A 24,584-nucleotide genomic window follows, 5' to 3' on the forward strand; every position below is an offset into this window, starting at 1 on the left:
ACAAAAAATGCAGAACAGAAGCAATTTGGGAGAGAAATGAGAGGTGAGGTGTGAGCATGAGGAAGATTAGATAGGTATTTGATGATAAGAATGAAAAGATTGAATTTCATGTTAAGTACAATTCATCCTGGGTTATTTTCCTTCGCAAAATACTTTAACATTCTGTTCTGCTCAACAGAAATTCTCATGCTGTCATTATCACTGTAGCATTTGAGTTCTTTTCACTACAGCTCCTGGCAGTACATATCAAATATTTTGTGGGTATGTGTGTTCCTTCTGTGCTCTCAGGTGAAGGAGTTTTGAATGGGTTTTTTTTTTGTGATTTCTTGGCTTGATTGTTTTAAATGTATATATAAAGAGTGTTGGTTTAGATTGTATTTAAACACAAGCTGTATTTTGCACTTATGTGTGCAAAATACATACACACATACACACATACACACATACATACATGAAGCAGGAAGGGAAGAGGCAGGAAAATTAAGGAAAGGTCTGTGTTTTACAGGAGAGAATTTTGATATTTTTGATGGTTCTTCAGTACAAGGGAATTTATTTAATAGTCTGCATGTGGCCATGTGGACATTTGCCTTTCTGCACAAAATAACTTTTTATATTCTTGCTCAAATGATCTCTAAACCTAAAAATTGGAATCAAATACACTTGGGGCACAGTATGTCTAGGCAAGCTAGTTAATGTTTTAAATAATCTTGCCATGAGGGATATGGTCCTCTAAAAAGACTGAGGCAGTAACCTGTTCACTTACAGAGGATGAATGGCACATTTACAACATTAAGAAAACATAATCACATAATGAGAAAAAGAGATTGAAAGAAATGCTTTCTGTTTCTTATGGAATATGAAAATATCCAGATTAGAAAGGTGTCTGGAGAGATCTCTGAGCTCATTTTCCTGCCTTCAGGCAGACCCAAGCATACTTAAGTCATTCCTGATGTATGCTGAGTTGCTTCTGAAAATACTTTCTACCAGTAATGAACCTCATTGCATCTTTGCTCTTCCCCTGTGGACATTTCTAACAGTTTGTAACCTTCCTGTTTCCAAGAACTTTTGTGCAATTGAAAATCAGCAATTGTTCATTTCTGCTGAATAGGCTGTGAGGATTTCTACATGGGTCTGCTATCACTCTCCTGCATATACTAACATTATGATATACATTTTCTTTGTCTTCTCTTTTTTTCTTTCTTGATGTCAATAGTATGTTGGGGTCATTTAGGATCACATGTGGAACAAATCAAACATAATACCACAAAAAACAAAAACAAAAACCTAAACAAACAAACCCAACAAACCATACCAAACAAAACTAACCAAATAATAGCAAAAAAAAAAACTAGAACAAATTTTTAAAAAGCTCATGATTTTGTATTATAAGGTGACAAAGTTAACCTGAAGTAATTTAACAAACAGAGAAATCCAGATCATCGGACACCTATTAATTTGCCTTTTGTAGTTTTGTTTTTGAGGAAAATAAAGAGTTATCTTGAAGTAAACGCAAGGTAGAGTAGAATGCAGCAGATGTTTTTCAACAGTGGATTGTTCAGGATTAATATGATCTCCTTCTCTGGTAAAGCACAGTACTTTTGTCTCAGACAAGAGAAAAGTCTATTATAGTTCTATTTTGCCAGATGTCAATAAAATATTTGCTATATTGTAATAATAGAAATTATTAGCTAAACCAGGAAATATGGGGTTTGAGAGAGGAATTGCAAAGTAAGTTGTCAAAAGGAATTGCCTCTCAATTTATACTGATGGGCTAATGGCTGGCTGGGAGATGAGAGCTGCTCAGAGATCACTGCCAGAGAAAATCCTATTTAATTCTTCAATCTTGGCTCATAATAAGGAATATTTTGATGAAACATGCTGATGATCCAGACAGAGCCTAGAAAAATATCCTGAATTATTTGAATGACACAATGGAATTTACAGTACAGAGTAATGCTAATGTTAAAAATTGTAGCAAGATTTTATGTATGCAGTGGAAGTCATTGGTTGAAAATGATGAAAAGAAGGATGGGAATTTAGTGAAGGTCTTGAACATGTTGAGCAACCTCAGGATGACTTTAAGCCACTATTATATGGTAGTCAGCAAAATGCTATACATTAAGTAAAATAATTTTACTAAAGAAATCCAAAAATTCTGATCAACTCTGAAATCACAAAACACTGATAAGATCTCCTCTAGAGCACTCAGCAGAATGCAAGTGCAAGCAGGAGCAGAACTACAAGGAAGAGCTGTGGAAAATATCTTTTCCAACAGAAGACTTCATCTCACAGAACTTCAGACTAAGAGAAGTTATGATTGCTATCTGCATAGTACTGAGATGTAAATCCAAAGGGAAAACAAACACCGTTTGATAAACAAACCAAAGTTTCCAAATAAAATGCCTAACCAAACAGCATCTGTAAACTCTCTATGGAAAAATTTTTGGGTAGAAATTAAAAGACAGCATATCATATTTGAAGGGATGAAGTTCTATATTTGCCCTTCAAAACAAGCCATAGAGCAAGAAAGTTCTCAAAATGGAGTCTGCAACATTTTACAAGTTCTTGAAATGTAGGTATCCACAATGGGAGGAAACACAGCTTGCTGATGAGGAACTTACTTGCAATTCTGTTTTGTGATGATTTCTAACTTCAGAGCCTGGTTTAGGAGATAGTGCTGTTTTGAAGGTTTGTTTTGTTTATGGTGGTTTTTTTACGTAATGAAGCCTTAATCCTAAAGGAGAAGAAAGAACTGAGTTGCTTAGAAACATAGTCTTTTAATACAAATAATCTGCAAATCATGCATGCATTGATTTTTTTGAGGTTTTAAGTGCATAAATTTTGAGTGTCTACTAAATGATGAGCATAAGGTAGATAAACATAATTAATGATTGTATCTGCTCAAAATACAAATTTCATAGCAAGATATTTGTATATTGAAAATTATATATTATTCTCATTCTATAGAAAGAAATGTGCTTGAAAAATAATGGTGTTTACAGTGAGAAATGCCATTTTTCATGATAAATTCAAAGATGTTTGTTAGTTTTTGTTTCTTTTCTTTTCTTTTCCTTTTTTTTTTTTTTGTTGTTGTTTTGGTTTTTTTTTTTTTTTTGTGTTTTCTACATTCTGGATATTTAGCATTTCCTATAAACTACATTATCGTAGGTAAGGTTTGTCCAAAATGTGGACAGATGAGCTCCAGATTATGTTACAGAATTTTGCTAATGGATTTAATAGAAAATAAATCTTAGCAATCTATCTGATAAACTAACAGAAAAGAGGCTGAGGGAGAATTTCAGGAAATGGTCCTATAGTCTGATTTAAACTTCAATGTGCACTAATGTTAAAATATTGTTTACTCTATTTTTTCTAAATGCATCATCTTTAGAACAGCAAAAATCAGATTAAAAAACAAATTTTGCAAATGCATATCCAACCATCTACTGGAATCCATTACGCTAATCCAACCATAATACTGGAAGCATAAAATTAGCATCAAGGAGTTTGCTGAATATCCCTGTTTTTATGACTTAATACGCTTCATTAAATGATACAGATAAATATCTAGTTTTCATCTTTCTGAAGATTAAGTCATTTACCTCAGTTATATAGTCAGTAATGCAGTCTCTTTACTAGTTATGTTGCAATAAAAGTAAGTTATACTGCACTAAAATGTGAAACTAGTTGCAAGCATTATGTATGAGAGTTCATATAAATATCTGGTAAAATAAAACATAGAAAAATGTTTGGTTTGGTCTTTGGAAAATTACTTTTCAAGTAATGCATGTTCAAATGTAAATGAAGAAGAAAATACATAAAAATAAGTTATTTTGAAAAGCTGGAAAAAATACAAAACAATATACAGATTTAGGAACTTTTGTAGTTATTTACAGCCTTGAATAAAAGTTACTTTTATGAGATTATTTTTGAAATGTCATTGCACTTTTCTTTCCCTGCTCTTGTACCCAGGAGCTATGGATTCATGTAAATTGTTAATTGTTTGTCTGTTTAGAAATGTGCTATTATATGCTCTCATTTTTCTTCTGAGATGTTGAGAACACAACTGTATAGCAATAATCAGCTCTATCTATTCATTTAGCCTGCCACACTTATAAAACTAAATTAAGTCATTTAAACCATGCTGAAGACATAATTTATTGAACTGTGATAATTGCCTCAGGTAGTTTCACTGTATTTTACCGTGAAAAGAAGATTTTTAAATGCTTTGTTTCTTGCTTTAGAAGAGCATTTCTTTCAGAACTATTTTTAACCATGACGGTATTTTCTGATCTTTCTGGAAAAGAGTGGGTAGCCTTGAGTTCTAAAGGCTGATCTAGGACGTAAGATCTATGTTCTGTATATTCTGAGGTACATGTACTGGCATGCAGAAAACAAAAAATAATTTCTAAATGACAGTATACAATATTCAATTCTCTAATGTATATTGTGACACAAATTATTCCTGGTTGTTGAGCCATGAATGCCAATGGTGTTAACTGGAAACTGAGGAAATAAGAAACTAAGCTTATTGAGGAATGACCCAGATCCTTTCAGTTTCAGTAAGTTTCTACATAGGAAAGCAGAGTTTTGCTTGGGTGTTGTTTATGAGAGTATTGTTAACTGTCACAAGAATACTATGAACTTCAGATTTATCTTGGAAATAAGAATACTTAGGTTTTAATGCATACCTGAAAAGGTCCTCTTTGTCTAATAGGGGGTCTCTTAGTATTAGTTTTTAATTTCATAATAAAAAATATAGATTTGGCCAAAAAAACCCATAAAAGTTAAACTCCTTTGTTTCTTGATCCAAAAGGCAGAGCCCATATTGAGTCTGATTATAACTAATTTAATAAGAAAAAAAAAAACGTTATTCAAAATGGTATTTCAAAGCCCTTTCAAGGAAAATAAGTTTAATAGTTTCAGAGGTGAAAGTAAATGATAATTACCATTTTTAACTATATTTGATAGAAAATAACTTGGTCAAACGTAAACCTCTGGAATCACATTTAGATAATATTTCAAACAATATGATTAACTATAAATTTGGGGTTTTGCTGTTCCACTTTTTCATTCCTTCCACTCTCCGTCAACAGTGGAGCTGGAGAAGAAAAGCAGGCATGTGGGAGAAAGGTGAACAACTCTTGCCACAAACCTCTGTGACAAGAAGAAATTACACAACTATTATAACAAAACCTATGGTTAGTTTTAATAATGCAGCTTTACTAATTTCCTTCCATCCTAGCCAGCAGGCAACCTGTCTCCCTTTTATCCCATTGCTGGCAACAGAAAGATGAAGGCCAAGCCAGTGGCATTTTTTTTTAACGTCCAGTCTGCTGTAAGACTGGACTCCTTGAGGCGTGACACCACCTGCACAGCAGGAGGAGGTGTGACATGTGATGTTCTTTTTGTTTTGAAATCTGAGTAGCAGTCATATGCTACTTGGAACCCTGATTTATGATGATGAATCTATTCCACCTTTACCATGCTTTTTTACTGATTGTACAAAGGCTTCATCAAATCCTTCAGGAATCTTTTATGCAGTTGTGTGTTCAGATATAAATTCTGTTAATACACCTAAAATAACAAAGATTAATTGCTAGACAAGGACATGTTGCACTTCTTGTGCAGCTCAAAATTTGGCTTTGTTTTAATCTTGATGCTCATTTTGTTTCTCTTTCTGTCTTTGCATCTCCTCCTCACAGGTGTGTGCCCAATCACTGTGAACATGATGGTAAATGCACCCAGACGTGGGACAGCTTCAAGTGCACTTGTGATGGAACTAATTACAGCGGTGCCACTTGTCATAACTGTAAGCTACCCTGCAGTTTCAAAGTTTCAGTGGAGTAGGGAAGTCTCTCAGGTCATTTGGTTGAGATAAAAAAAATCATTCTTTCTTTCTGGTTGTTAAAGATCCTCAAGCCTCTCTTGAAAGAAGGTGTTGGCTTAATCACCTTCTGCATTACCTGTATCATGTGTTTATAGAGCTCTGTACTGCACCATGCCAAGCACCAAAGCAGTTCAACAGCAACTGGGGGTATTGAGCAAACACATTCTCAGCAGCTGCACACGAGATTCAAATGGAAACTGAATCTGCCCTAAGCTGATGAGAAGAGCTACTGACTGCTCCTTGAGATGCTGGTTTAGGTTGCTAATCACAAAGGGTGTTTACACACTGATTATCAGCCAGCTTAAAATCTAATTATTTTCTCTGTGATTATGAGTTTCTGAAATAAGAATATTTCCCATGAGCTCCACATGCCCTACACTATAAAAGCACAGAAAGAAGAAAGGTGCTGTTGCCCTTTTATAGGCCCTGAACAATGCATGCTGAGTCAGTGATATGCATCTTTTGTTCCTCCCCTCATTTGCTAAAAAAGTAGGATTTTTTTCTGCAAAAATACCTAGGACACAGAGAAAATATATCCAGTCCTTACATTTGTTCATGTCTTCTTTTTGCCAACAGTCTCCTAATATTGAGAAGAGAGTATAAATGCTTTTGAACAGGCAATCAGTTGAAATTGAAGCCAGGATTTATAGAGATAAAAGTTTATATTACCTTCCTGTTTACCTTAAAAACAGCTAAGTATAATTTTACACAGATAATTGCAGATTTTTTTCCCATTTTAACCAAAAACCCCAAACCAATGATAAAATGTTTGACTATTCTCAGTTTTCTGGATTAAAACAAAAACCTAATTTACAGTTAAAGGTTATATAAATATAAGAAGGGATATATTTTATATAATAACTATTAATATATTGAATGGCAAAGTTCTATGTGATCCAGCTATTGAAACTGCAAAACTGTAAGAGTTAAATAGTAAATTCATTTTGATTACAGATAAATATTTAAGGCACCAATGCCTAGTAGGAGAGATTGATTGGCAGCCCTTTTCCCACCAAGAGGGAATGTACACAGGGATGGCATGGTTGCATCTAATTTTAGGAAAGGCAAAAGAGAATTCTTGTCTGTCTGTGCTCCTTTATGGTGTGCAGACCAGCTTTTAAGACATAGCTGAACATAGTTAACATTTCTTATTTAGTTCCAAAGAGAAGTAGCAAGGACAAACGGATGCCCTCACTTTTCTGAATTCACATTTATTACAAAGGGAAGAAATCATAATCCAAGGAGATGTGACTTTTTCTATAATAAGATTTTCACCTGCCTTTTATGGATAAAACAGTGCAATAAGGCAAGTAAAAGGCATTGCTGAACTGCAGTACCAAAAGAGGGATTTGGAGTATATTGTCCTGTCTTTATGGAATGGATAAAGTGGATGGGATTACATATACTCTTCAGGTCATTTGGAGACATACTGTTCAAGAACTTTTACTTTTCTAGTTCAGCCAAAATTTCTAACTTAGATGTGTAAACTTTAGTTTTGTTACTTTTTTCGTTTAAGGAATATAATTTTTATTTTTACCGCGTGTTGCTATACTTTAGAAGTCTTTCTTACAAAACAAGGTTGACCAGAAAGTTATTCACTTGATAGGTATCCTGTCAGAATGTGTGAAATCCTATGCCTTTCTAGAGTATTAAAGTTAATGGCACAAAAATGAGCAAAAAATAAAAAATTCCAACATCAAGATACAGACTGAGACAACCTTAACTCTTCCTTTATTGAGCAGGCAATAGCTGTCAGTTTTTACAAGAGCATGTTCCAGATACAGCAGCAAATAATGAGGGAATTTGTTGAAACTTGCCAGAGGTTGTAGTCATGCTGTCCTGAGGTCTGGGACCTCAGCTCTGCTGCACTGATGCTGACCCTACTGTCCTTTCCTAATTGTGCAGTGTGTCTGTGTATATTCAGACACACCTTGTGTGGCTGCCTTTTGGTTTTTAATTCTAAAGTTTGTGGCAGTAGCAGGATGAAAGATATGCTGGGGAAGGGGGGAAGTTGGAATGATAACCGCTGTGTGGTATAAAAAGTAAGTGATTTTAAACAGCATTGCAGATTGCATGAAATATATAGCAGATGTCATGATTCTGTGGAGATGGAAAGTGTTTAAGTGCAGATACCACTTGTTCAGTCCCATTTTACTTAAAGATAATATTATTTTACAAAGCAAATTGTATTATATGCCCCAGTAAAATATGTTTTTCTCTTCTCAATGGATGTTTTGTGGGGATTATAACAGCATTTCTCAAAGAGGTTGGAGTCAAGACTAAGTTGATGGGGATTGTAACTGTAGTTGATGATTTTTAATGGGTTTGAGTTATGATGAACTAAAAGGAACAAGATAATTCTGTGTTACTGAAGGGTTTTTTTCAGTGAATTGATTTTGCTTTGGTCAGGTAATTCAACACTTTCCTGCACTCTTGACCTGAAACAAGGCAAAGCTTTGCAGCCTTGACTGGATTTCAGATTGCAGTTTTAGGTTCCTTTGAAGTTGAAACTCAAAGAAAAGCTCAAGGGATGAACTCCTTGAAGTGAAACAGAGAAAAAGGTTTGCATGAAAACCTTATGAATCAAAATGACTTTGTTTCACACAGATCTGGCCATAAAATATCGTATGATAGTGAAAACAGCAGTTAGTCTAGAGATATGGAGAAATATGTATTCTGGGGCTGAGACATAGTGGGGACTATAAACCATAAATAAATAGCTAGAGAAAGAAAAGTTCCAAATAAATAAATCTGAAATAAAAACTTTAATTCTCCAACTTTGTAAATCAATTACACTTGTTTTCTATTTTAATATTATGAAATAATTTCCTTTTTGGAATATGACCCTCTTACAGGAAGTTTCATCACCTCTCAGAGAAATACCAGAATCTCCAAGCTCTGTGTCCATTCTCTTGTTATTTCTCAGCAGCTTAAGCTACCATTCAGAGGAAATTATAATTTCTTTCATCCATCTACAGCTGGGTCCCTTGAGCCCAATAGCAAATTAAACAAAAGTACTAGAAAGTTGTACTTCTCATTGCATATTAAATATCCTAGGAATCTACCAGATTTCTTTCAGCTAAGGGATATTCATGCCCAATGAAATGCTGTGGCCTGGAAAATATCAGATAGGGCATTGATTTTACCATTAGGCAAGACTGAAAGATAAATGAATGTACTAACTCAAAATTAATGATTTACAGTGATGCAACATTTACAAAATTATTTAAAATTTAATTGAATCATAATTAACTGCAAGTATAATCCTTACTAGCTTTATTGTATTATCTATATTTTAAGCCCTGACTAATTAACTTTTGCAGCCTACCAAAGACTGGTCCACTCATGCAGAGTTCTTAAAGCAATATTTTTCTAGAGTCTATTAGTAAATGGTTCCTGAAACCTTTGAGAACAAGAGCTCACTTTCCTGATTATTTCTCATCTCCATCACTTTGCACCTGTTTAGTCATCTAGTTTTACATCCTAATATTCTTAATACTGTTTACAGATTCTTTAAAACAGGGTAGTATAATTTTTAAAATTGTGTATTGGAGTAACTAATGATCATTCAAGATTCTTTTTGTGAGATTTTTTATAAAATAGGTCAAAGCACACTTTCTCTAGAATCTGCATTTCAGATAAGCACAAGAAAGAACTTACAGAGTTTACCATGATGGTGATGGTGATGTACCTTCTACTTCCTGCATAAATTTCATTAGATTTAGGAAAAAGCCAGAAGCACCTTATTTGATGATACTTGCCTTGTCCTAGTGATTTTCATTAACAAAAATAACCAATTTGCACTTAAAAGATTAATCTTAATTGTCATAGAATCATAGAATTGTTTGGTTTGGAAGAGACTATAAAGATCATCTAGTTCCAACCCCTGTACCATGGACCAGGACACCTTTCACTAGACCAAGTTGCTCAGAGCCCCTTCCAGGGTGGTCTTGAACACCTCCAGGGATGGGACATCCACAGCTTCTCTGGGCAAACTGTTCCAGTACCTCACAACCCTCACAGTAAAGAATTTCTTCCTAATAACCAATCTAAGCCTGCCCTCTCTCCATTTAAAACCATTCCCCCTTTCCTTAATACTACATGTTCTTGTAAGAAGTCCCTCTCCAGCTCCCTTGCAGGGTCTTTTGGGGACTGGAAATTGCTATAAGATCTCATCAGAGCATTCTCTTATGCAAGACATGTTCTTCCTGATCAAGTTATTTTTCTTTAATTTCACCTTCAAACACTGTCCTTGCTTTTGCAGCTCTACAGATTCCTTTAAGAATACCTGACAGGAAAAGGTTTTCTTAAAAGCCTTCAGTTAGTCCATAGGAGGGACTAGCATTCAGATCACATCCACTGCTGACTGCTAGTTCTGTAAGACAGTAGGAGAAATACAAACTTACATACTCCTGTCCCTAGAAAAGGCACAAATTGCATCAGAATATACAGAGAATGCAACTCTGCTGAGGGATAATATATGGGATTTTTACATTATTAGATTGGTAGTGTGCTGTAAATTTTTCCAAAAATAATATTGGAAACAATGTAGTGATTCTTAGTTTCCATATAAGGGAACTTGGCCTCTGAATTCTCTGTCTTCTGCCACCTTGTTGGGAATAAATGTTATGCCATATTTTGGAACGTGATTCAAAGTTAATGACAAAACTTAACTTGGAATTATAAGTACATTAAATGTCACTGAAGTCTAATGGAAATTGATATTTTTTCAAGCAATATTGAATATCTCTCTAGAATAAATTATTGCTTTAATAATGAGTTTAATATTTGCTAGAAACACATTTTGAGTAAAAAACATTGTAGAAGCTGTGATAATTCTCATGGCTGGCTACTGCCAAAATTAATAGTCATCAGCAGAAATTTAATCTGCATAGGCTGTGATCTTCAGCAAGACTGCCATATCTGATTTTCCCATATTTCCGTAAACAGGAAAGCAACCAGAACACTGGAATTCATAAATTTAGAGTCTAGATAGGAAAGAAGGTCATGGCAGGGGTGTTGTCCTGTCAGCAATTTGGGAAATAGTGAAAAAAATAAATACATAATTTGGTAAAACAATGCTCTGAAATTTACTTCAGGGGAAATAAAAAAGTGAACTCCATAGTTTTTCTAGTCATCTCAAACAAGAAGAGCATGGGTTTCCATTTCACTGGAGACTAGAGGAATTATAAGAATAATTGTTATCACAAAGATATTGTTATCACTAAGATATTTTTATCACTAAGATATTGTTATCTTTAGAGAAAGCAGATACTTTGCAGTTTCATAAGCATATTAAAGCATAATTTTATCAGGAAAAATTCAATAAATACCTCCATGATCAGCAACAGTGATACATAAGATATGAAAAGATGTTCTAATTGAAAGACAGGAAGAATGTTGCTTTTTAAAACACTTGAAGATACAACCTAATCAGAAATGCCTAATCAGAATATTTTGAAAAGGCTTGGCATAAAACCATCTCCTATTCAGTTGTCCTGTGGGCATTTATGTGCAGGGCTGTTATGAACTATCAACTTGACATTTCTGAATTTTTGCCAGTGAAGCTTGATGTTTAAGTAACTTAGTTTAGTAGCATTTTGTATAAACAAATCATGGATTTCAGAATTAACCCTTCTGCAGAAAGCAGAACAGTGATATTTGCTATAGATTTGTGGACATGCAAGTGAGATTTTAGTGAAATTTAGCACAAGAGCAGCACCCATATGACTGAACAGATCCCACAAGCCCGAACGATTTCCCAGTAGCAAATGAAATTTTTCCATTAATAAACTTGTAGAAAGACAAAACCCGACAGTGTAGAGCAGAACAAAAACATAAAAGATATACAAACATACTAAATATGAAACAACAACAGAACACTCTGGGTTGAGCTCCTGCAGTGGAAAGCTGACATTTAAGGCATGCAGTAGGACTTCACAATGCTGATTAGACTTGCTCATGGCAGATAGACTGCTTGAATTATGTGAAAGGAAGAAGAAAAATATTACTGGGAAGCCAAACTGCTTACTTTTAAAAACATGAAAGAGGAGCTTTCAGCAGGGCAAAATCTGAGTTGCTCCCATTGGCCCCCTCATGTGTTGGGCATAATATGCTTCATTTGGGCTGAGGAAAGACAGCACCTCTGGGATGCACTAGTGGGAATGAGGAGCTTTACAGGGTGGTGAACTGTGAAGTTACTGCATAAAAAGAGAGATTGGAGAAATGAGAAGAATTATTTTGACAGATAAGTATTATTTTGCTTGGTTTGACGAGACGGGGGCTCAAGGAAATATGAAATTAACATTGGGCACAGTGATGAGAAAAGGGTTATCAGCTCTTCTAGCATTAAAGACTGTTTTGTACTAGATGCTGCAAGAAAACGGAATATAGTTCCTCACCCTACCATCTCATCCTCTTGTGAGCTGCTGTTTGAGCATTGCTGACAAAGCTTATGGCTTTTTTAATTGCTCCTTTGAGTCCCTGATTTGAGACTTACTTGTGACCAGAGTCTAAGTAAAGTAGTTTCCAGGAGGTGAATAATTCCACATTCAAACTCAGCAGTATGAATGTGTGAGAAATGCTGATCTTGGAGAAATGGGGGGGGCGCGGGGGGGGGGGGCGGGGGGAAATAAGCTAAAATTTCTGAAATCTCTAGAAAGAGGCTTTTGTTTTCTTCTCCTCTCAATCTGAGAAATCGCTTTCAACTGACTGTTCTCTGCCAGTTATGTCGCTACCAGTTAATTTTTCTCCTCTTCTTGCACACTCTGAATCTGAAGTAATCAAATGTTCAAATTTGATACATGCTCTGCAAAACCTTATTTCTCAGATGTTTGTTTCCTTAGAGAATAGAAGTTCTCAATGCCTGATTATAAAGATTTTTGTTTACAGTGGTTTATTAAAGGGATCTTATAATCAATATGCTACCTTTCTAAAGAGGCTAATCTTTTTTCAATAATGCTTTTCAAAGAAATTGTCATCATAATTTATAATTTTCCTTGTGGATTCATATTTTTATTGCATGTTTTCAAAGGATTTAACATAATGCATGTCTTTTCAAATGTAGAAGACTATTAAATTACCTCTTTTTATTAAAATCTAGTTTTAAAACAAGACTGAAGTTGGTTTAGTCTTCTGTAATTTTTAACATGCAACATACAAGCTGAAAACTGTTGTATTTTTCATCTATTACTGCAAAACTGAAAAAGACAATCTTTCTCCTCTGTTAATTTTTTATTTTCTTTTTTAGTTTTGGGACATTGCAGTTTTTGATTTTGAATCCCAATATTTGTTTAAAAATCAGATTGTTCTTAGTTTCAGTGTTATAAACTATAGTTCTTCTACTACTAATTTATTATCGGCTGAGCCGAGAGCTCTGCACCAGGTGTTTATGAAATGCAGAATGTGTAATAAATAGGTAGCAACTTGCATTTTTATTATAAGTAAATGGATGTGGTCTGTGTTCAGGCCAGAAGGGGCTGCAATTCCAATATGTGCGATAGCACCAGGAGTATTTGGTGAAGGTCAAGTGGAGAAAATTAAGGATGCAAAGCAGAATATGAATAATCAACCAGCAGTAATTATGCTGAAATTAAAAAATCAGCTGGAAATAACTCTACTTGCTGACATTTGAGACAGACTGTAAAGGCTGAAACTGGACTTCAGGTTTTAGCTGCTTGTATAGTTGAGTGTTTCTGTGTAGGTCTACATTAGAATCAAGTGCTATGAGTTTTGAAACTAAATTTCTACCAGGTGGGGTCAAGTGGAAGAACAGTATGAAATCATGGCCTAACTCAGAGCATTTTCTTAATTCATTTGCTGTTAACTCTTGTAAAACTACCTAAGTAACATTCCTGAATTGTAGCTTGCTTTTGGGAAAACTTGGGTATTAGCTGAATTTTTTGCAGGCAACTGTAGCCGTTCTCTATTGTTGTTCACAATGCACAACCAAATATTGTTTCCAAGGGACAGTTAAAAGAGAACATGTAATTAACAATAGATAACTTTAAAGGAGCTCATTTATACTATAAAATCAAAGCCAGAATTAATTCATAACCAGAAAAGAACTCTGCAAATAAATACTTCAAAATTAATTAGCTTTTTCTTAAACTTTTCCATTAAGACAATCTAACATATTGCATAATTCACTTTTAATGCCTTTTTTACAATTAAAGTTTTTTAAGGTGCTGTTATTAAAATCCCATTGACAACCATTAGACAGAAAAAACATGTTTTGAAGTCACTCTAATCCTATATTTTCAGATGTGAGAGAATGAAATTAATGCAAATATCAACTGTTAAAGATGTACCATAGTCAAAGCAATGAGAATTTCTTCACATATGCATGCAGACATATTGTTATCTGTGCACATGAAATTGTTCTTTAAAAAGTTCTTTAACAATTCAAAATAGAGGAACATAATGGGTATAATTAGGCTTACTATCAAAAGACACTATGCACCAATGGATGAGCAGTGGATATGCATTATCCAGGATTGTAGCACTTTTATGTGCATCACCTAGTACAGAAAAATTTGATAAATTCTGTCTTTACAATGAAAGTTTTAATGTTTTGAGGGCTGCATGATCAGTCTCATAGGACTGTGGATTGAGGAAAAAAAAATTAATTAAATTGAGTGAAAGCCTGAGATACTTCTTGTGCATTCTACACCATATTTTGTCTTAATAACTAGTATAACAATGAATATAACAAGGGTAACTAGTATACAATGGGTATAACGAGTATAACTAATATAACAAGGGTAGGTGTATGGCTCCTGCAGCAAATAAGCATAAAGAATAATTATTGTCAGTTCCCTTATGATACTTCCATGTGAATAATATGTGTTCAGATGGTGGGGGTTCTGATTGAGTTTGGTTCTTGTTTATGGACACTACCTTTCTTGAACATCATTATAATATTTATTTTGCTATTCTGCAGCATAAATGTATTGCACCTGTAAATGCCCTCCTTAGGAATCAAATGTCTACATTAACCCTTTTCATTAAGGGGTAAGAACTATAATGCTTCTTTGTGATTTTAGTTTGGAGGGGTTTTGAGTTTTATTCTCCTTCCCAGTGGGCTGTAATATAAATGGAAGATAAAGCAGGGAACATTTTATGACCAAAATCTGCTAGCAAAAGTAGATGCTTGATATCAGTCATGGTCTATAACTATCACTTTAAAATTTCACCTTAGGTAGGACAGCCTTGGCTGTCCCTTGGCTGGATAAGTTCCCTTGGCTGGATAAGTCTCTTAGCAGAAGTAATGACAGGTTACTAGAATTCTTTAAATATTTTACTGAAGCTAGAGGAATCATCTATGTTTACAAAGCTTTATAAAAACATGGAAATCACTATTGTTTCATGAATACAAATACAGTTTGCTAATATTAGCAAAACTACTGAAATGTGTGGACTTTTTAGTTTCTCATTTTCTCAGTAGAAGTGTTAACTATACTACATAGGCATACTTAACTGTATATCTAGCAGTATTAATTTTATTTTACTGGAAGCATACTCTTTCTATAACTCTCATATTGCAAATTTTTAAGCTCATATATCCTTATGTAGCTTTTACACCAGCCCATTCATCCCATTCCTATTCCCTAATGGCCTAACCACTTATGTATAAAACTTTAAATTTTCTTGTGTCTGTGGTTGCTGTATTTTATATGATATGTTTTCTGTATACTTTTCAGTATAGGTAGGTTCAGAAGGACCTAACTGATGTTCTAAAAGAGAGAGGAAAACATAATGTGTTGTTTGTGACTGTCTTTATTTTTCTTTTTATTTTCTACTGCTACTTCAAGACACTAAAAATATCACTGCATTTCTCAGATTCATGCTCAGGCTAACTGAAATGTCTTTCTGAAATTCTTAACTACGCCTCTCCTTTCCAAGCCCTCTCTGTCACCCCCATTTTAAGGTTTCTCAATTTCTTTGTGCTTTCCTATCAATCTCAACAGTTTTTTTCCCCCTTTCATCATTCTTTCTCTAATCATTGCATTGATTATTTTCCTCCTCAATCTGTTTTCACAGCCACATACTCACACATGTGTGCACACAGGAGCTCCATGCCCAGGAAAGATTTGGAAAGGAATTTAACAAGAAAGCAGAATAGACTGTGCTGATCAGATGCAGGATGCAACCAGGCAAGCATACTTACCACACCACTATTTATACTTACCTTTCTTTTTTCTCTGCACCTTTTTCCTTCTCCAAAATGTTTAGCCTTCTTTTTTTTTTCCTGCCCTTAATTCCATCCCTAAATATCCTATAAGTCTTGTACAATCCTGAGCTATGTTTTTCATGCATCCCATGATGCATGGCAGAAATTCTTGATCACCTTCCAAGGCAGAAGCTCCCTTGGTCTGAAAGATTTTGGGGAGAACTGCTACCCATGGCTTCTGGTGATAGGGGTGATGGGCTCCATGCCCACTTGCTGCAGCTGAGGCTGTGATGTGACAGCCCCAGACAAGATTTTTGTTACTTGTGTGCATCCTTGATTTGAGTCAGATGGGCTTGAATGGTTTGATGGCTCCTGTGGTGGGCCTGGGAGCAGCCTGGAAGGGTATTATTCTGGCTTCTGCTCTGCCATTCATTCTCTGATCTCCTCTGTAGGTGTGCAGATGGGCATTTTTTTTCTCAGAACCTGACACTTTCTCTATATTCTCATCCCCTTAGTAAATAGTCTAAATTAATACTCTGCAGTGCTGCTATTGAAACAGATACTAACAAAGTAGAGTTTGTGCCAACCAGGGCAGCCCCCAAGGTACCCATCTAACATCTTACTAATCTCACAGCTCATCCATTATGTGAAAAAGATGTAAAAGTGATTTATAGGACGTTGCCAGGACACAGTCATTCCCATTCGAAAACATCAGAGAGAAAGCATGAAAAAAAGGGATGTGGAGCAGATGTTTCTGTTGATATTTTTATGTCAGTTGAAAAGGTTGAATTCTGTTGGCAGTGCAAGTTGCATAGCGATTAATGGAAATGACAAATATGATACATTTCTTCTAAATTGGTGTTATATTGATAGAGGACATTTTGATTGAGATAATGTAAATGCTGATGTGAGGATTTGTTTTCATAATGTTATAGCTCTTTGCTGTTCATAGAAATAAGTGTTCAGCTCCTCTGGAAAGCCCATTGTTTGGTTAGGTGTCTGTCAGTCTGTGTGCATAGTAGTGGTTATGTAAGCAAGCTATTGTTCTGTGCCTTAGTGTTTGGGTTTGTTTCAAATGTAAGCTTTTAAACTGAGATTTTTAAGAAATTTTACTTAACCAATTGTTGAGTTTTTTTGATTTTTTTTTCCAATAACTTGTAGTTTCCCTCAAGTATATTGTGTATTCAGTAAATACAGCCAAAAAAAGTATCATAATTTCCTTCACAGGATTGCTGATTATGAGATCAGATAACAAACATTTAGGGATCTGGGGTAGAAAAGGAAAGGGGCAGGAAATGATGACAATTACAACTGCTGAAGCTGGTAAAAATAAAACTGGATTATAGTCCTATAACTGAACATGTGTCATGGTTTGACACTGGCACAATGCCAGTGCCCCCATGAAAATGTGATCTCTCAATTGAATGCTGTGAAACGCAATCGAGAACAGAGTAAAGCAGGCCCAAGCTTAATAACAGGGAAAAAAAAAAAAAAAAACAAACCTTTATTAAGCTACTACTATAAAAGAAAAAAAAAAAAAAGAAAGAAAAAAACACACACAAAGATCAAAATTAAAACCTTGCAAAGCATTCCTTCTCCCACCACCCAACTCCAACAAACCACAGTGAGACACAATCTGGACCCCAATCAGGTTTCCACCCTCCAGACAATCGATGCTCAGTCCATCGAGGGAAACAGGAGTCTCTCCTGTGCCACAGACCCCCCAGGAAACACAGCTCCACATCCTGTGTTTCCATGTCACACATGGCACCGCCCGGAAAAAAGTTTCCCATGGTGACCCTTCTCCTTTCCATGCACAGTGCTCTCACCACAATGCATGGATGGACAGACTGCTTTTAGGATTTTTCCTTTCAAGGATGCCCTGCCAAGAGGGGAGAAAAACAACAGTTCAGTTTTTCATTGTTTGGGACCACAGTGCACCCCATTTTCCCCTGGGGCCAGGGGTCCAAGAACAGAGATCATCTTCTCTTCTCCTTCTTTGAGGACAGGGGGCACCACCACAAACCTCCCTAACTTTTCTCTGTTCTCTCCACTTCTGTCTTTTCCCAGCTGAAGCAGGTCTCTTGACTTTGCTCTGGCATTCTCCTAAAATACAGTCTCTCTTGGAGGAGAAAAATCGGTTCAGTCTGTGTCCAACAAGGAACTGTCCAGCCAAAAAACACTCCATCATCTCCTCCCACCTATAATTTCTCCTTCTAACATCCCAAGGTCCAAGCTGTCTCTCTTCCTCTCTTTCAAACCAAGGAGGGGAAAAAATTTCACAAAGCTTTCATTTCTCAGGAAGGGTTAAAAGTCCGGACTCCCAGGATGGCTCGATGCCCAGACTCCGGCGGCTCCCACAGCAGCTGGGCACCTTGCGGCCCACCCCCCCCTACTCTTCTCCTTCCCCATGGTGAATGGCTGACAAAACTGCTGCTGTCTCTTGAGAGAGAAAGAGAGAGAGAGAGAGAGAGAGAGAGAGAGAGAGAGAGAGAGAGAGAGAAACACTCCGGGTGGGGAACAGAGACATCCCAGATTTCTCCACCTTTCCATCTGCAGGGGGTTCCAGTCCCTCCACCCTTGGGCCCACCTCAGTCAGGCCATGGGCCTTCCCCTCCCCACCCAGCCACGGCCGGGCAGGGGAGAGGCTGCACTGCGGCTGACCGGAACCAAAGAGAGCGAGTTCTCCTGGGAATTCTGCTTTTAACTCCTCTGTGTTCTCAGAGGCGTGTCCACCTTCAATTGGTCAATATCCACATTGACCTCTTCCTTCTGAGAAAATTCTTTTTCCATGTAAAACCACAACAACATGTGGGTAATGGATTTTGGGAACAGTAATATTTGTGAACAAACAAAAACTGACACTACAGTCTCTTTCAAAGCTGGGTGATGAGAATATCTCCATGTTCATCTGAGCATTATTTAACATTGACTAGGATACTCAGGTCTGAAGAGAGATCAAATGCTCTGATATCCATGGCAGGAAAGAACCACTACATACTTAGTGAGGGAGAATACTTTGGTTTATTCAGCGTCTTTGCTACTTGTAACCACTTACCGATGTATTGCGTTAAAATAAGATTCCAGACATTCTGTATCTTTGACCTGACTTTTCCTGCTTTGGCCCTGGTATAATTTGCTGAGGTTTTCACTAGTTTGTCTGTGTTCACTGTAGAGAGTAACCAAGCATTTGTATGCATGAATGGGAAATTGTAAAGTCAAGGTTTGGCCCTTGTCTCTTCTGCTTTCCATTACCCTGCCAATATGAAGTAAATGAGAACTGGAGTAGAACTCACACTTTTTCTTTAAGGGTATGGATTTTCAAAATGTGTTTTTATACCAACCTTGAAGCTTTTTGCATGGAAGAGAGGGACAGGAGGAAGAAGGGAACAAGATGGTGTTGGCAGTGTTCCTGTTACCTCGCAGCTGCAGAAGACTCAAACAAGCTCCAGGCAGCTCTGAAACTTTCTGTGCCTGAGCCCAGTGTAAGATCACCACAAGTATGGTGAATATCTGAGTTTCTCTGACAGTCTTCCCTCTCAAATGCAGGGCTCAAGAATGAATTATAGCTATACAAATGTGCAACACTATCCAGATTTAAAATGAAATTGTGCCATTTCTGTCCTGAATGGTGTTTTGTTCAGTCCCAAAACCCATGCTTGGTTTTGGATTTTTGGGGATTTTTTTTTTTTGGTTGGTTGGGGTTTTTGTGCTTGTGTATCCTTGGAGGACTTAATTCACAAAAGTACCTTGTTAAAAATTTGTGTGTAATTATATGTTCTTGTGATGTCTGTAGGCTGACACTGTTACAAAGATGCTAATTGTCTAATCTATGGCTCGTAATTTAAAATCATTGCTAAATTTGTTTAAAAATCCATTTTGGTTCAGTCATTTGTATTTAAATTAATTTCTCTCTTCCTCCCCTCTCCCAGCCCAAAGCAAAGAACAAAGTTGAGAGAGAAACAGAAGCACCTTTCATTTTGCCATTAATGGGTTGGCTTTTTCCGTATTCATAGCAAATTCCTGGGTTGAGCTACTGTGTAGTAGCTCAAATTGCAGTTTTCACCCTTTTAGCAGTAATTTTCCTTATTATCCCAGTGGCAAATAAACATGCTCTCTTTCTCACTTTGATGGCAAAGCCTTTATTTTGTTTCCTTTTTTACCACAATGGTAATAATCATGTTTATCACTGACATAACTGAGCCTAGAGTAAACTTGACACAAAATCTGCAAATTTCTATATATCTTGTTTATATTTTCACTGCTTTTAATTTCATTTCCGTTTCTATGGGGCATATTTGGATATTGTGCTAATGGTGAGAACACTTTATAAGTTCACTAGCTCACAGTAGAAGGCAGAGGGAGCATGTGAGGAAGATGTAGAAGCTTTTAGAAGGCTGAAGCTTAGATCAATGGCAGTGTGAGGAGGGTTTATGCTCAGTCATGAAGGAGCTTTGCTTTTGCAAAGTTTTAGTGACATGAGAGCCAATGCAGCCATGGACAGAAATGAACACTAACCAGATAAAAAGAACTAAAATTACCTCTGTTGGTTTACCTTCCCTATTAAATACAAAAAAAAAAATACATTTAAAAATCGTGCTGTCTATTTATATAATATTTTTTATTCCTACAGTTTATTTCTAGGATGCATATATATATATATATTATATATATATATATATATATATATATATTATATATATATATATATATATATATATATAATACTATATGTACACTATTCTGTAAATATGCAAAATAAAATCATGTTTTTCCTTTGGGAAGCTATTTTGTCACACTACGACATGAAATAACTCACACATTCACACTAAGATCAAAAGAGCAAAAGAAAGTAACTTTTATTTCTGACCTCACAATATACAGAATTCCAAAAGTGACAGTGGATTAGAGGATAAAATTGCCACTTCTCCAACTACAATGGTCAAACCAACAGTCCATCAATTCTCTCCTCCCTCAGAAAAGAATGCAAAACAATAATTATTTACATGAACAGTGGATGAGAACTCCAATAGAAATATGTAAACATCAGAAGGCATAGAAAACTTTTAAAGGAACTTTAAAACTTTTAAAAGAACAGGGAAACATCATTTTAGGGATTTTGAGTTGAAAAGCTACTGAGCATTGGGAAGGACTACACTTGGGAAGATTAAACAATTGTAGAAGCAATAGTTGAGGAAAACTGCTGACTCGTGTTTCATTTTTTAAATTCAGTTTTGTAGAAGTGATGGTTCTTGATGGCTGATTTGCCTTGTAGTTCATTGCTTATGATTCTGTGAATAAAGCAAACATCATTTAGGGTTGAATTAACAGAAGTAAAAATTGTTAAATGTGCAAATTAACCTGGCTGTGCTGGCCATTTTTGATTTTCATGAAAAAAATTGAAGACTCCAGAGAAGAGAGAAAATAATATAGCACCTAGAAAATGTGACCTGTGATCAAAATGAACAAACTTGTTCCACTTTAATGTAGAGAAAATATTTGTGTCTGCAAATAGACAAAAGATGGTTGCAAGGAGGAGTACAGTAACTTATCCTCTAAATTTATTATGAGTAAAAAGATAAATTATAAGTTTAAGTTGCAGTAGAACAGCCCCACAGTGTAGAGAGTTGAACAAATGCTGACACTGAAGGACTGGTGGTCCTCTAAGTTGCCTTAGTGGGTCAAGAAATTTACATAATTTTAAACCAGACTATGCCAGGAATATTACATGGATGTAATTGGGGTTTTTTTCATAGGTGGATTAGATTATCTTTGAGGTTCACCACAGCCATGTGATTCTGATATTATACTAATTATGACCAGAAAATTATTCTGCTTTTTATCTCAGCACTTATTTCTTCAAATATAGATTGAGTAATTGAACTACCTTTTCCAGGAAAAATATTGTAGAATGATTTATTTATTTATTTATTTAATGGGATGTTGAGGGTAACAGAATTGAAGGCTGTTAACTTTTTATTTGAATTGTCATGAGTGAAATAGTTGTGTGGTGTGGAAAAGACTCTTAGTAATGTCATGTGATGACAGTGAAAGGGTGAAACTTTCAGGTCATAGAACTCATGTTCTTGACCTAACTAGCTGTGAGAGTAAACCAAGGGCCCCTAAAATGATGGCAACCCAAAAAACAAATCCCAGTTTCACTGAGAAAGTTTTTAAAGATGCCAGGGATTGCTTTTGCTAGTACTTCTGGGATTGCAGTAGCTCAATTCAACTTCTGGCTAAGAAGGCAACTTAGTCATTGCTGAAAAATAGTGTTTGATCTGAGTTTTACAACTGAAAAATCAGTGACTAAAGCATGGGTTGTATCATATACATCTGCAATTTGGTGGACTTGTTCATGATACCTTCTAATTTTCTCCAGTTCTCTTATATACAGTGAAATTTACCAGTTTCCTGATGGAACTTACATATGAAAATTGCATTTTTTGCTGAGTGGCTGTTCATGTATAGCAACATTTCTTTAAGAACACAGCAAATTAGTTTTCTTGCAGATGCAACATGAGAACACAAATTGTATTGCACTCAGGGATTCAGAGGTTTTAGTCTACTCAAATTTTTGGTTATGCATGAAGTCAGGAAAGGCAGGTTTTCTGTTTTCCAGTGTCTTTAATAATAAGGTGATATTGCAATGGCAAGGGCTTGTCACATTTGGACACTTTCTTAGTCCTTGTTTTTTACCTGGAAAGTAATTTGATTTTAGCTGAATGACTTAAAACTGCATCTAGAGAAATTGTATTTCTTCATAAAGAAATTTCTGGAGTTCCCTTAGGCATCACAGTAGATCCATTTCAGATGTCCAGTTTGTGTACACACTACATGTAGGATGTGCATAAAGCTGCAGCTCATTGGGAAGATAAGTTTTCTTCATCCACATGAACTTCACTGCAGTTGTTGGCACATCCAGGTGTAGTTCCAAGTGCTCACAGACTGGGCACAGAAATTCAGTATTGCAGCCAGCTGGGTATGCTGGCCTATTCCGACTGCTCTGGCCTGTCCAGGTGAGCAGCCACAGCTGCTGTGAGGGCCAGCAGCCTTGAAGGTTTTACATCTTTGTCCTGCTAGAGCTGTGTATTCTGCTGAAATTGCTGCTTCCTATGGTTTTCCTCATCTAGGTACCCTAAATTTACAGGGGCATCCTATCTGAGAATACCTGATATTTGGTGTGTGCCTTGTGGTGATCCACCTTCTGGTGATGCAGAACTAGCTCTGTCTAAGAGTCCATCATAAATTTAGTGTGAACAACTACTGTTGTGGTTGCAAGACATTTTTTTTGTCTCATTAGGATTTTATCTTTGTTCTTGACTGCCACCTCTTATTTAGGGGAGGATTTATTTTAGGAAATATTTTTAAGATACTTTTTAATCAGGAAAGACTTTTTAAAGGGGTCTTTGGCAGTGTGCAGAAAGCAAACCAGGTGTTTCATTACCTTTTGTTTTTTTTACATTAAGATTCTTTTGTAATAAGTAAAAGTGGCAAGAAAAGGTCTTGGTTACTTTAGAACATTGTCTGTGCCAAATCAGATTGTGTTAGGTATTTTTAATGATTTGGAGCTCTTTTTCAGATGAGTGTGCATACACTTAGAATGATAAGTAGAAGTGTATTCAAATAACTCATAGAATTGTAGATGCCTATACAATTCTATATCAGAATTGTGATGGTTTCTTCCTTAGCTTTCGTTTCCTCCTTCTGTCACTGTTTGACTAATGAGTTTTTTGGATGCTGGTAGTAGGTGATTGTCCTTGTGTTTTGATTTGTGATTAATTTTTGACTTCAGCTCTCATAGCTGAAGGGGTTGTGAGCTTCTGTAAACTGGCAGCCTAAAAAGGTGGAGAGGGCAAAGCCAGGACTGTTCAGCAGAAATTTCAACATTTTCTTTTCCAACAGCAAATGAACAAGGGTACCCCTAATATTTTGGAACCTGGCAAACACCACATCAGAAAACATTTCATGTCAAAGTCATATCTGAAAGTTTTCTCACAGTGTGATATGTAAAAGTCAATACTTGTTCACACTTATTTTTCTCTGACTTTAACAGTACATGTGCTTATTTTAAGTTAACTATAACTGGAAAATAGATTTTTAAATTTATTTTACTTTTAAATTATTTAATTAAAATTAAATTTATTTATTTATGATTTATTTAATTTTTAAATTAAAAATATTTCTTTTACTTTTAAATTATTTACATTTACTTTACATTTATTTTACTTTTCCTGATCTTAGCCATTATAATGTTGAGTTCCAAACTACAGAAGTTTTATATCCATACTTGGAAAAACTGGCAGACATAAGGCTTGGTTCTGACCATTACAGACATTGTCCTATAAAACAGCAACAACATTGAAGTAGTGTTGCATCATGTTGGCTTTTTGTGGAGCTTTTTAAAAACTTTTTAATATACTTGAGGTAGTCCAGCAACCCAGTAGCTATGTGTACTCCTTCTGTCAGACTACAGAAGGATATTTTTCTCTCTTATAACTTGCTTTAACTATGATGAAATAT

At 35.7% G+C, this 24,584-nt stretch overlaps 1 protein-coding gene across 2 annotated transcripts in view; it reads left to right on the forward strand.

The window, feature by feature from the left end:
* CNTNAP2 (contactin associated protein 2) overlaps window positions 1-24,584 on the forward strand; it is a 1,054,227-nt gene that overhangs the window by 695,305 nt on the left and 334,338 nt on the right. For both annotated transcript variants that reach the window (XM_031503926.2, XM_077786381.1), the window contains one exon: window positions 5,706-5,812. In XM_031503926.2, coding sequence (XP_031359786.2) covers window positions 5,706-5,812 — 107 coding nt within the window. The remainder of the gene's footprint in view (window positions 1-5,705; window positions 5,813-24,584) is intronic.

Source organism: Lonchura striata, chromosome 1 (genome assembly GCF_046129695.1).
Source record: "Lonchura striata isolate bLonStr1 chromosome 1, bLonStr1.mat, whole genome shotgun sequence".
NCBI classification, from domain to species: domain Eukaryota; kingdom Metazoa; phylum Chordata; class Aves; order Passeriformes; family Estrildidae; genus Lonchura; species Lonchura striata.